This window comes from Tribolium castaneum, chromosome 8, assembly GCF_031307605.1.
Source record: "Tribolium castaneum strain GA2 chromosome 8, icTriCast1.1, whole genome shotgun sequence".
Classification (NCBI taxonomy): Eukaryota; Metazoa; Arthropoda; class Insecta; order Coleoptera; family Tenebrionidae; genus Tribolium; species Tribolium castaneum.
Window position 1 is genome coordinate 7,975,780 of NC_087401.1, and position 11,275 is coordinate 7,987,054.

The window sequence follows — 11,275 nt, forward strand, 5'->3', positions numbered from 1 at the left end:
TTATTCCCGCACTCCAAGGAAATAATAGTTAATGTAATTTATAGTATTTTACAGTGTTGTCAATCTTATTTAAGAAAATAATTCGGTAAAATGCGACGTTGGCGATTTTATAGTTTTGAAACAGCTAATATGTATCTCCAAAAATGCATAAAATACAGAGTAATTTATTTAAAAAAATATACCTAAATTTGCATTGTAATATTTTTTTGAATCATAATTTTTTTGGGATTATATTGTGTACTAATTTATTTAAATATTTTAACATATCGACAGCAAAATTTGCATTTAATAGCTTAACCTTTGCCATTCTAAACATTTTTGGAAAGGCCTTCCCCTAAAATTAATTTCTGGATCCGCCCCTCTTATGATACCTAAACACAGAAAAGTAAACAAAAAACCATCATTTCTTCTAATATAAAGCCAGAACGAAAAAATAAAACTACAAAAAATATCTGTATAATACTCTCAATAACGTTTAGTTATTTTCTTAATTTATTGATTTTTTTTTAATTTTTATCTTTTTGTTTTTAATTTACTTTATAAGCGGCATTTGTTATTTATAATTTTTTTTTGTAAAATTAGCATGAAAACATTTGATATGACCGAAAAAAATTTTGGAAGGGCCTCCTCCAAAATTAAGCTCTAGATCCGCCCCTGGCATGTACTTTTCAAAAACATTATGATACATAATTAGAAACAAAGCGAAGAACCTCGTAATTAACTACCTGGGATCAAGGTTAATAAAGTCCATCACTGTTGACAATAATTACATTTTTATATTAGAAATTTATAACAATAATAAATGTTAACAAGATACAGAGTGATTGAAAAACACGATTCAGTGCCAACAAAACACCACATGACACACAATTAAATAAACAGTGATAACCGCCATGCTTGTGATTGTGACAGGGAGGCCAACCCTAAAAAACAAAATTACCAAAAAAAATTCAAAAATTTATTTATTACTTTGTAAATTGCAGAAACGTAAATCTGTAGCCATGTTGTTCGGCCACTCCGGCACACACAATATTCGAAGACGAACCAAACAAACTACCATTACCTGCAAACATTTAAAACCAAAAAAACCTAGAAAAAAAATAATACCTCCAAGACAAGCTCCAAAAGATAGGGCCCAAATCAGCGGTTGTAACGGTAATTGTAGTTCTTGATCATTGGCCAAGTTTGTAGCGATTCGGATCATCATAGTAGTCAGGGGGAGATTGTCGACAAAAGCTGAGGCAATCCCCGAAACCCACAAAATCAAAACTATGGCAACTGTCAATCGTGAGTCTTGATCAACTGACATGATCACAGTTTGCGTTTGTTTGCCCACCCAATCAATTAAACCTAACCTGGACAAGGCCTAAAACCGATCGTTAGTTCTAGCTGCAGCTCTAGCACTAGTACAGTCACACAAAGTGAAAATGACGCCTCAATAAACCAGTGCCTGTTGAATTAAATTTTTGTTTCGCTTTCGGCAAACCGGGTCCTAAAGAAATTTATTTTAAAACTATGTCATAGCAAGGGCTGGTTTATTAAAGCGTCATTTTCATTTTATTCGACTGTACCTCCATCAGGATGAACAACGATGCGAAAAATAGTAGTGTGGACCACTCAACTCGGCCTAAAATCCCCTCAATGTCCTCCTTGTCATATAAAAGAAGTAAGAGTAAGGTGCCGAGCAGTGCCGTCCAGCCTAGCCCTAGTATACCTAGCACAAGCTAGTACTGGTAGTACTATTACCAAACTATACTTACTCATAGCTGGGATTGAGTGTAAGAAGAAGACACAAATGACCAAACTTAGCGTTATTCCGGATTTGATTAATAGTACTTTGTTTCTTATCGGGTACTAGAATGAAAGAGGGTTTAGATCTGGTCAGGTTAGTGGTGTGGTGGCACCTGGCGTTGCAAATCTTTCAAGTTTGTGGTGTAATTTTCGATGTTTGAACTTGTTATGTTGGCAGTTAATTTAAGTTTGCCCAAAAGAGTCGTACTTCGACGTAAGAGGGACTCTTTTACCGTGTCTTCATCCTTGCTATAGCTACTCAAAGAAGCTGCAGCACGTTTCCAAACGGCTATTTCACGACGAAGTTCTGAGAAATTGTGTATTTTTCATAATTTGAATAACGAAAAATGCCAAAAATTACGTTTACTAAACAAGATAATGATTCGGGATCTGATTGTCATTTTTTGCTAATTTAAAAATTGTGATTGAAAAACATTAGTACCATGATTTCGAATTCTTTTCCTTGATTTAAGAAGTTGTTTTTTTGCAAAATAAAAGTAAATTTTAAAAAGTTCGGGTATGGAAATTGTTGGGGTCTATTCAGTAAATCTTTTAAATAAAAGCATTTTTTTAAACATTTTTTTATGTATTTTTTTTTTCTATATTAAGTAAATGAAGTAATTTATTACACTGTGCTCTACCGTGACTTTCAAATAACCAACATACCGTCTATGTCGGTATAAGTTACAGTATGTACAAATCGAGAACCCTTTTGTAAACATAACCTGAAACTTCAAAATCCCATTTAACCCCCTTAGGGGGTATTTAACTACATAGGATTGCATTGTCATCCACATTAAATAAGTATACAAAATTTTAAATTATTGGACCAACTGGAACCTTTTCAAATTTGGCTCCGACAATATGAAAACAGACAGACAGACAACAGAGTAAGTTAAATAAAAGCTTTTAAAAAGGCTTAAAATCACAATTTCTGGTAGTTTTTGAATAGAGATAGTTGCTAGCTTTTCTTGAGCAAAATACCAAAATTACTTGAAGTCTTAAAAAAATGTTATCATTCATTATACAGAATGATTCAAATTTTAGTACATCACGACAAGATTTAAAAATACCCAGTTTTTGCGCTTCAAAACTCCAGTTTTGTTAATAATACGTAAATGTTCAAAAACTCAAAAAACACTAATAACTTTATAGTATGTACTTATTTCACGTCATAGATTAAAAATATTGTTTTTGCTTTAGAAAGAGAATGAAAATTGTTCTCAAAGTCTTGCGAAATTTCTGAATGAAAGCTGTTGTTCATTTCACAAAAACTTTTTTTCTAATTCCCACTCTGAAAAATGCCTTCAAGTATTGAAAAAAAAGTTGATTTTATTTTCATTGCTTTAAAAGGTCATTGCTTGCTAATTTAGAAACTGCGATTACAAAGTGATAACAAAATAAGCCACATTTTGTAAAAAAGAAATACTAAAAACTGACATAATATTTAAGTATGGCAGTTATTTTACAAGTCATTTCAAATCACAATTTTGAAAAATTCATAAATTTTTTACTTCATGAAGGTGTTATTTGCAAATTAAAAGTTAATAGTAAAAAGTGGTAGTATGAAAATTGTTTTGGTCTACTTTTTCAAAAAAGACTGATTGTTCTCTCGTTTATGAACCAACTGAAAGTGAACAAAATCTTTCGTAATTTTAGAGTCAAAATAGGTTTTTCACTAATCTTCACTATAAAAAATAGCAAAAATGCTTGAAGTCTTAAAAAGTTGTATATCATTCACCACACAGGGTGATTCAAACTTTAAATATAGGTATCATGACGTGGTTTTAAAGAATTCAATTTTTTGCTAATTTAAAAATTACGAGTAGAAAACTGGCAGCAAATTGTTATGACCTACACAACACCAAAGAAACTTTAGAGACATGTAAGAAGCTAGAAAGGCACCCTAATAAGCACTAAAAAATAATAGCATGCCATTAAAAAATCATTATTATCACGTCATACTTTTTTGGGACACTATGTATAATAAAAAATATTTTCCTAAAATGTGTCCTAGACTATAAATAATATTTACAAAATATCAAATCTACAATTTAAATACTAACTGAGCTACAGAAGACGGGAGCTGAGCTGGACCACTTGTATATGCACTCGTTCGTGGGACACTGTGTATTATTCAAACTTTAGTATCGTCCATTCGAAATTAAAATCAATTGTCAAATTGTTTCAACGTTGGTAACTCCATTTAAAATTTAAAATTTAAAATTTAAAATTAGTCGTCCAGGTTTCGTTGGCTATGTGACGGGGTTCCATTATAAATTCAAAATTTTTTACACTGACAATTGATTTAAAAAATGAAGTTTATATCAGGACAATATTTTAAAAAAAACTCAATGGCTTTAATACGTCATTTTTGCGAATTTAAAAATCACGGGAAGAAAAGTGGCAACAAAATGATCAAAAGCTTCTTAGAGTGGTTGAGTACGGAAGCTAACACGAAACAATATAATTCAGAATTTAGAACTTCAAGATATAATTTATGAAAAATTTACAATTTTCTTGCTTCAAAAAGGTGCTTTTTGCTAATTATGAGTTTAGTACCAAAGAGTAACAAACGTCTAGTAGAAATTTTTTTTATTATTATTTTTAGACGTTTGTTACAAGTACGAAAATGTTTCTTCTCTTTATCACAAGATACCCAAAAAACTGCAAATTTTTGTCTCAAAATCGCCTCTTTTTTGTTAATTTAAACATTTAGGACCGGTTTATATGTTATAAGTGTCATTAATTTAATCTGCATTTAAATGCGTGATTAATTGATCACATAACCAAATTGAATGAATTTGATTGGTCTATTCGCGTTGTTAACTTTTAACAACGAATTAAAATTTAATGAAGCTTTCTACAGCCCGTTCCGTCTAAACCCCAGATTAGAAATTTTGAAAGTTATAATAAAGATAATTATCTGAAAGTTAATTCGTAATCCATGTCATAATCCGTGGAGTTCTGCTCAATGAAAATATTTTCAAGATGGTATCACTTTCGGTTATACCGGAAGTCGGTATTATCTTTCTTATTTTAAATGGAAAGCTATGTTTTTCACTGAGTTTTTGGATTAGTTGGTTATTTTAAGGAAGTTTTTATCAGATTTTCCTAAACCTAAGTTTAACCGTTTTTGAGATATTTAGGATTTTTTGAAAATTTTTGGATTTGCATCTAGCACTTAAAAAATCGGTAACTCCCTTAGTTTTAGAGATTTCGAAATCATATTTGGAGAATTAAAAAAGAAGACCTATATATGTTCTTCAATGTATTCAAAATTGAAAATAAAGTTAATAAACCAAAAAATTTTAAGGTTAAGTTTGAACAACTTCAAGTACCCATAACTTAATTTTTTTCAAATATCATGTCCCAGTTTTTATTTTACGAGATAAAGGACAATTTTTTTCTGCATCGATCTGTGTTAGCATTCCCTAGACCTATCTCTGATAATTTTGAAGTTATGTTGTTTTTTCTGACATTGTAGAAAATTTTTTTACCCGCAGCTATTTTTGCATAGTTTGTCATAAAAATATTTCTGATGAAACTTAAACGATAAACTTTGTTCAAAATTATGTTATCCATTCCGTGAAAACAAAATAAATTCATTGAATGGTGATTTAAAAAACTTTAATTTCTCACATTTTTTCTCTCATTTCCATAGCAACCTATGAGAAAAGGCCTATGTTTAATGAATTTCTCAATCCCAACAAAAAGTTATTGTAACTTCAAATTATTAAACATAAGTATAGGTATAAAATAACTCTAGTAATCCAAAAACGCATTAAAAAAGCTAGCTTTCCGTTTAAAATAAGCAAGTTGACAGCGACTTCCGGTACAACCGGAAGTGTCACCATCTTGAAAATATTTTTATTAAGCAGGACCTAAGAGATTATGGTTGAATACAAATTTTCAAACGACTATCATTAGAACTACCAATACTTCTAATGTGGGGTTTAAACGGAACAGCCTGTATAAACCGGCCCTTAGAGTATAATAATTATGAACTTATTTGACACTATACCAGGTGGTCGTTAAATCATACTACAAGCCAAAATTTTGTTATTCATTATCAGATTTTAACAAAACTAGGTAAATAAAAATGAAAGGGCCTTAACCTTTATTCCAAGTTTTTGTATTTCCAATTTCTTATTTGAGAAATTATAAAATTTACGTTTGTTATTACTTTTTTTTCCAAAATTTCGCGTTTGATGAACGATTTGTGGCCACAAAAATTAACCTAAATATGGCCGCTCACAAAAGTTTTGGCAATAAATTTAAATGAATATTCATTTTCCCGAACTTACCTTGTACTTCGGTGGGTTCCGCATATTTGAAGAGCTTAAGGTCCCGATGGCTGTACCTCAGCTGTGCATAAACGACCAAGAAGGCAATTATGGACCCCACTCCCATATGCAGAGTAAAAGTCCCAAAATTAATACCCTAACAAGAAACATTGTATAAAAATAGAAAAGAAAAAAGTGGCGTGACGCAATAATTATAGAAATATTTGTTTACTTGTTACACATTTTAGCATAATTTCAATTATACGGCGCGGCGCGCATTAAATCTGTGTTTTTTTCCCTCTATCTGACATCTAACGCATGAACGAACCGGTTGTTTCTACGCTCTGTTATATAATAATTAATTTCACTATTGGTCAAGTGCGGACCATATGGTTTGGGCTTCTTTTCGACACTTTTGCAATTAAATTGCGCAAAAATGCCACAAAATTTTTATTGATCACAGCCAGGTTGGCAGCATTGAGTTTAATTCCGGGAAAGCACCACAGCAACCTCAAGACAATCCGGGCGGGCGCCTTGAGAGGCTGGACAGATTAGTGTCAATAACATAATTCGACATTCGGGGATTCCAAAAGGGTAAACACATCAGAAACGGGATTTTTAATTACTGTTATTATATTTTAACGCACGTTGTAAATTATTATTCTTTGCTTAGGCACACATTCAAATTTCCAGCTTTTTCTGATTCAAATAACTGAAATATACGTCAGAAATTCAAAGTTTTGAAAGTTAGTAGTTGACAGACTTATCAGTTTCTAAATTATCTTTAATTTTACATCGAAATTTTATAAATGCGCTATTATTTTGTTTAAAATTTGCTTCGCATAAATTCAAATTTCCCGCCGTTAAGTCTGAATTAAATATTCGAATTTCCCGCATTTTCAACACAAACAATTTAAATTTAGAATGAACTAACTCTACTATTCAATGTTTTCCGTTAAATTTTTGAATAATTATGATTTTTTTTATAAAAAGGCCGTTTATACAGCGTGGAATTTTTAAGTGGAATAAAATTCATAACCTTGATTTAGGCGATTTTGGTGAAAATTCCAGAAACAGGTCAATTTTTGTTTTTGCTCGCCTACTATTTGGTGCATATGGTTTTTGTTGTCAGAAATGCACAGCCACCTCTAACTTTTTTTTTCAAATGTAATGGTATGTCAAGTGACACCTCGTATGAAAGCCCTTTTCGCAAGCATTACAACGCACTATTTGTTTTTTGAATTTTTTCAAAGCCTATGTGATAAAAAAATAAAAACCAATTTTAAAAGTTGAACGTTATTTAATGCAATTATTCAAAAAGAGCACCGTTCCTCTCCTGGGAAATAATATAATAATAATAGCATGACTTCCTAACATTTTGCAACATTTCTAGTGTGATTTGCCTAATTTCAGTATATAAAAATTGGTTTTCAATTTTTGATTGAGTAGGCTTTGGAAATATTTAGAAAACAAAGAGTGCGTTGTATTCCTTGCAAAGTGCTCTTTCATATGAGGTGAAACTTGACTTACCGTTTAATTTGAAAAAAAAAAGTTAGAGGTGGCTGGGCATTTTTAGAAATGGATAAACAGAAACCGCATGCACCATGTGATGTTCAAAGAAAATAAAAAAACGACCTGTTTCAGGATTTTTTACAAAAATCGCTTATATCCATCCAAGTTATTTTAATTAATAAATCCACACTGCTTTAATTTTTTAATCACTTGAGCGTTGACAATGTTTAGAAAACAAATAGTGCGTTGTACTACTTTTATAATGCTCTTTCATTTAAGGTGTCACACGACATACCGTTACATTTAAAAAAAAGTTGTAGGTGGCTGTGCAGTTTTGACAGCAGATAAACAAAAAGCATATCCACCAAATGAGAGGCAAGCAAAAACAAAAAGCGACCTGTTTCTGGAATTTGTAAAAAAAATTGCCTATATCCAAGTTATGAATTTTATTCAGTTAAAAATTCCACACTGTATGATTTTTGAAGGTGTGGTTCAATTATTTTTTGTCCAAAATTGCAAAAAATAAACAACTATTTTCAAATTCGTTCTGTGAAGTATAAATAAAATCATTTAAGAAAATAGGAAAATTAACATTCAGTTAACTTGTCACTTTTTAAATTTACCGCCTTTTTTAATATACAGACAGATCCAAAAATACTGAGACAGTTGGCAACACTGGATGTAAATTTTAAAGAATACCAATGGAGTACGCAAATTGCAAATCTGTTGCTAGCAGACTTTTTTTCTTTTCTTGATCAGTCTGTATTTACTAATTTTTAAATTTTGAATTTACCACTTTTTTCACAAAATGAGGCATTTTCTGACTGAGTTAAGTACAGAAAACAACAAATCGAATCTTGAATTGTCTTTTTATCTAAGATAAACTGACGGATATGTCATAACACCGATAATTCTACACATTTTGTTTTTTGAAGCACTAATTTTCACAAAAAAGAACTGTTGCAATTTATGTCATAACAGTCGTTAAGATATAAAAGGTTAGTAATTTTTACACAAGTTTTTCAGTGTCATTATCGCAAACTCGACACAACTAGTACAGTTAAAAACAAATTTAATGACGTAAATATGCGTGTAGGAAAGATCAGTTGTCACATTTTTTTTTATTGTTTTGTATAAGCTGACATTTTGCCACTGATGTGAACCCGCCTGTACATAAATTTGGAATTTTTTGCGCTTCTTACGTCAGTCTGACAACACCTAATCTGATTTGAAATTATAATAATGCACTTTGGGAAATTCCTAACAATAAAAACATTTTTGTTTTGGTTTTTTGTTGTTATTATCCATTCAAGTGTTTATCTGTAAGTTCGTTAGTCTTTCTTTTTACTTACCGATCTGATGACATCAGCATTTGATGCAATAATGACATTGGGGGGATCACCGATCGGGGTGATAGCGCCCCCTATATTTGCAAAAATCAACATATACATAAGTACGGGAACAGGGTTTAGTTTCATAACTTCACACAATCTGCAATTACCAACTTGAAATATAAAATTACGGTTTTGAAACGTCATACTTGACAGTGACAGGCGTAGTGAGTAAAGTCGTTGTGACATTATCCAAAAAACAGGAAAAAATCGCCGTCGTTAGACACAAAGTATTGATCAACGGCCAAATTTTCCCACCTGTAATCTGGTCCGAAAAATTGGTGAGTTGGTACACCTGACTGAGTTTACCTTATATGCCAGGACTGACATATAATCAAAAATCCCTGTTTCACTTAAAATTGTCACAAGTGTCATCATTGAAAAGAGGAGTAAAAGCGTCTCAATGTCGATCCATGAGACAATTTCGGCCAAAGTAGGCCTGGCATTCAGTACTGCCAATATCGCAACCGACATAGTGCTCGCAAGCATGGCTGCCAACGTCCGGTGGACAAGCTCGAAAATTATGGCGATATACAAACCAATTAGTACCAACCCTGCGTAAATAATCCCCAAGTCGGTGTTAATCGGTTCAAGGTTATAACCTAGCGATAGAGGAAAATTTGTCTTCATATTGGTACTAAACCGAACCTCCAATAAACTATTATTAAAATCGCCAACTTTGATCGAATTCAAATGAAACGTCTTCTCATGCGTCACTGCCGGAACCACATCAATCAGCTTTTCCGGCACCAGAGCCACTTCCCAAAGGTCCGAAACGTTCTAAACTGAATTTGTGAGGTCATGATGCACTTTTCGGGGCTTTACCTGGACGAGAAGAACATTGCTGGGTTTTAGTTTCCGGGACGGCTGCTTCAGGACTACCAACTGCACCCAAACGTTCAGAAAATTCACCGACAAGTTCTCGTAACACGACGGAAGAAGGGCACCTTCCAGAGTGACCCGAAAGTGCGTATTTTGCGGCTCCTCGAAAATCAAAAAACCTGGACACGTGTGCCAACAAAAACTCTGGCGCCAAATTCAAAACTAAACTTACTTTTCGTTTCGCCACTTGAAATGCTCAACTGGTGCATGTGCTGAACTTTGACGTTTTTGGTCATTAGGGCACAACTGCACACGATCCAGATGCCCACGAAAACGGCGATTTTTAATTGTTTGGCCAGGTCGCGCCATTTCTCTTTCTTGACCTTAAATCTAGTCGGCGGTAATGACGTAACAATAACCAAAATTTTTACTTACTCCATGTCTGTTGAGAGAAATACTTTAAGGCTGTCTTCGATGTTGGTTTGGGACTCTTTGTGTTGGTGTGATGTGCAAGGAATTGGGATTATCCTTAAAAATTGCTGAAATTATGCAATTTTAGTTTTTAACAAAGTTACCTTGGTTTAGTAGCGGCCATTCTTTTATTTACGGGAACACGATCGCATCGTTGGCGAAGATGGCGGACTATCAATCCAAAGATAATTTTTTGCCACAAGAGGCTTTCAAAGAAAATTTGTTTACCCAGTTGGTATGAAAAAATACTACAATAGTTTTTTTGCCAACAAGAGGCTGCTTATGAACATATAAACCGATTAAAACTTTCGTGTAGTAAATGGTTTATGCCCCAGTTTAGAAGAAAATGGTTAATCTTGCTTAAAAACTAGATCACTTTATAAGAAGTGACTGATAACGACTTATTCCGACCAGAAGCATCAATTTGCAGACAATTTTTAGCGCAAAAACGAGAAAACTTTCATAAAACAAACGGAAAAAGCCTTGTTTTTGTTCAAAAGAACGATTTATGCAACGATTTAGAAGAAAATGATTGATTTCAGTCAATTTTTTGCTTAGAAACCAGAAAACTTCTGGTATGGAAAAATACTACGTATAATTATTGTTTTTTTTTAATTTTTTGCAAACAACGAACTACAAATTAGGAATAATTTTGTGGTTTGCGATGCTTGCGAAATATAAAAATGACACTCCTTTTGATTTATTTTCGTGTCTGCTATAATTATATGATTTATTCTGTTATATAATGTGTTGCGCTTATTTTTGCAACACTGATTAGGATTTTGGTATTTTGCTTAATGTAAAACAAGTGAAAATCATTAATTTGTTTATTTGGCAGCACTGACCGGAAAATAATGCAACCAGACGTGCCAACCTACATTCTTGTCTAGCATTAGCCCAAATATTTATCATTTCCGAAATTATGTAACTGGAAGGTATTCAGACATAAAACTTGTGACAATTCTGCCAACGGTGGGTAACACGACATTGAGTACAGTCTGT

The 11,275-nt window shown here is 32.5% G+C and overlaps 1 protein-coding gene across 2 annotated transcripts; it reads right to left on the reverse strand.

Annotated features, from left to right (window-relative positions):
* Window positions 1-756: 756 nt before the first annotated feature.
* Window positions 757-10,529, reverse strand: LOC660548 (P protein). Of its 2 annotated transcripts, none has more exons than XM_015981095.2 (14): window positions 10,378-10,529; window positions 10,238-10,330; window positions 10,035-10,192; window positions 9,806-9,981; window positions 9,290-9,760; window positions 9,130-9,245; window positions 8,942-9,080; window positions 6,099-6,234; window positions 1,905-2,098; window positions 1,761-1,854; window positions 1,572-1,714; window positions 1,108-1,366; window positions 970-1,053; window positions 757-923 (listed from the first exon to the last, which is right to left on the reverse strand). In XM_015981095.2, exons 1-14 carry the CDS (start codon window positions 10,395-10,397, stop codon window positions 871-873), a joined length of 2,136 nt encoding a protein of 711 aa, XP_015836581.1. In that variant the 5' UTR covers window positions 10,398-10,529; the 3' UTR covers window positions 757-870. The 2 variants fall into 2 exon arrangements, with proteins under 2 accessions (XP_015836581.1, XP_008194982.2); XM_008196760.3 differs by having other exon boundaries at window positions 970-1,063; window positions 10,378-10,528.
* Between the last annotated feature and the right edge of the window lie 746 nt (window positions 10,530-11,275).

What these genes read in the sequence shown, in the direction of transcription:
- LOC660548 (XM_008196760.3), bottom strand. Translation starts at nt 10,397, where the DNA reads ATGGCCGCTACTAAACCAAG. An exon ending in TTTCTCTCAACAGACATGGA is followed by an intron (nt 10,193 to 10,237) that starts GTAAGTAAAAAT and finishes ACCGCCGACTAG; the next exon opens with ATTTAAGGTCAAGAAAGAGA. An exon ending in ATGCTGATGTCATCAGATCG is followed by an intron (nt 6,235 to 8,941) that starts GTAAGTAAAAAG and finishes GTTTCTTGTTAG; the next exon opens with GGTATTAATTTTGGGACTTT.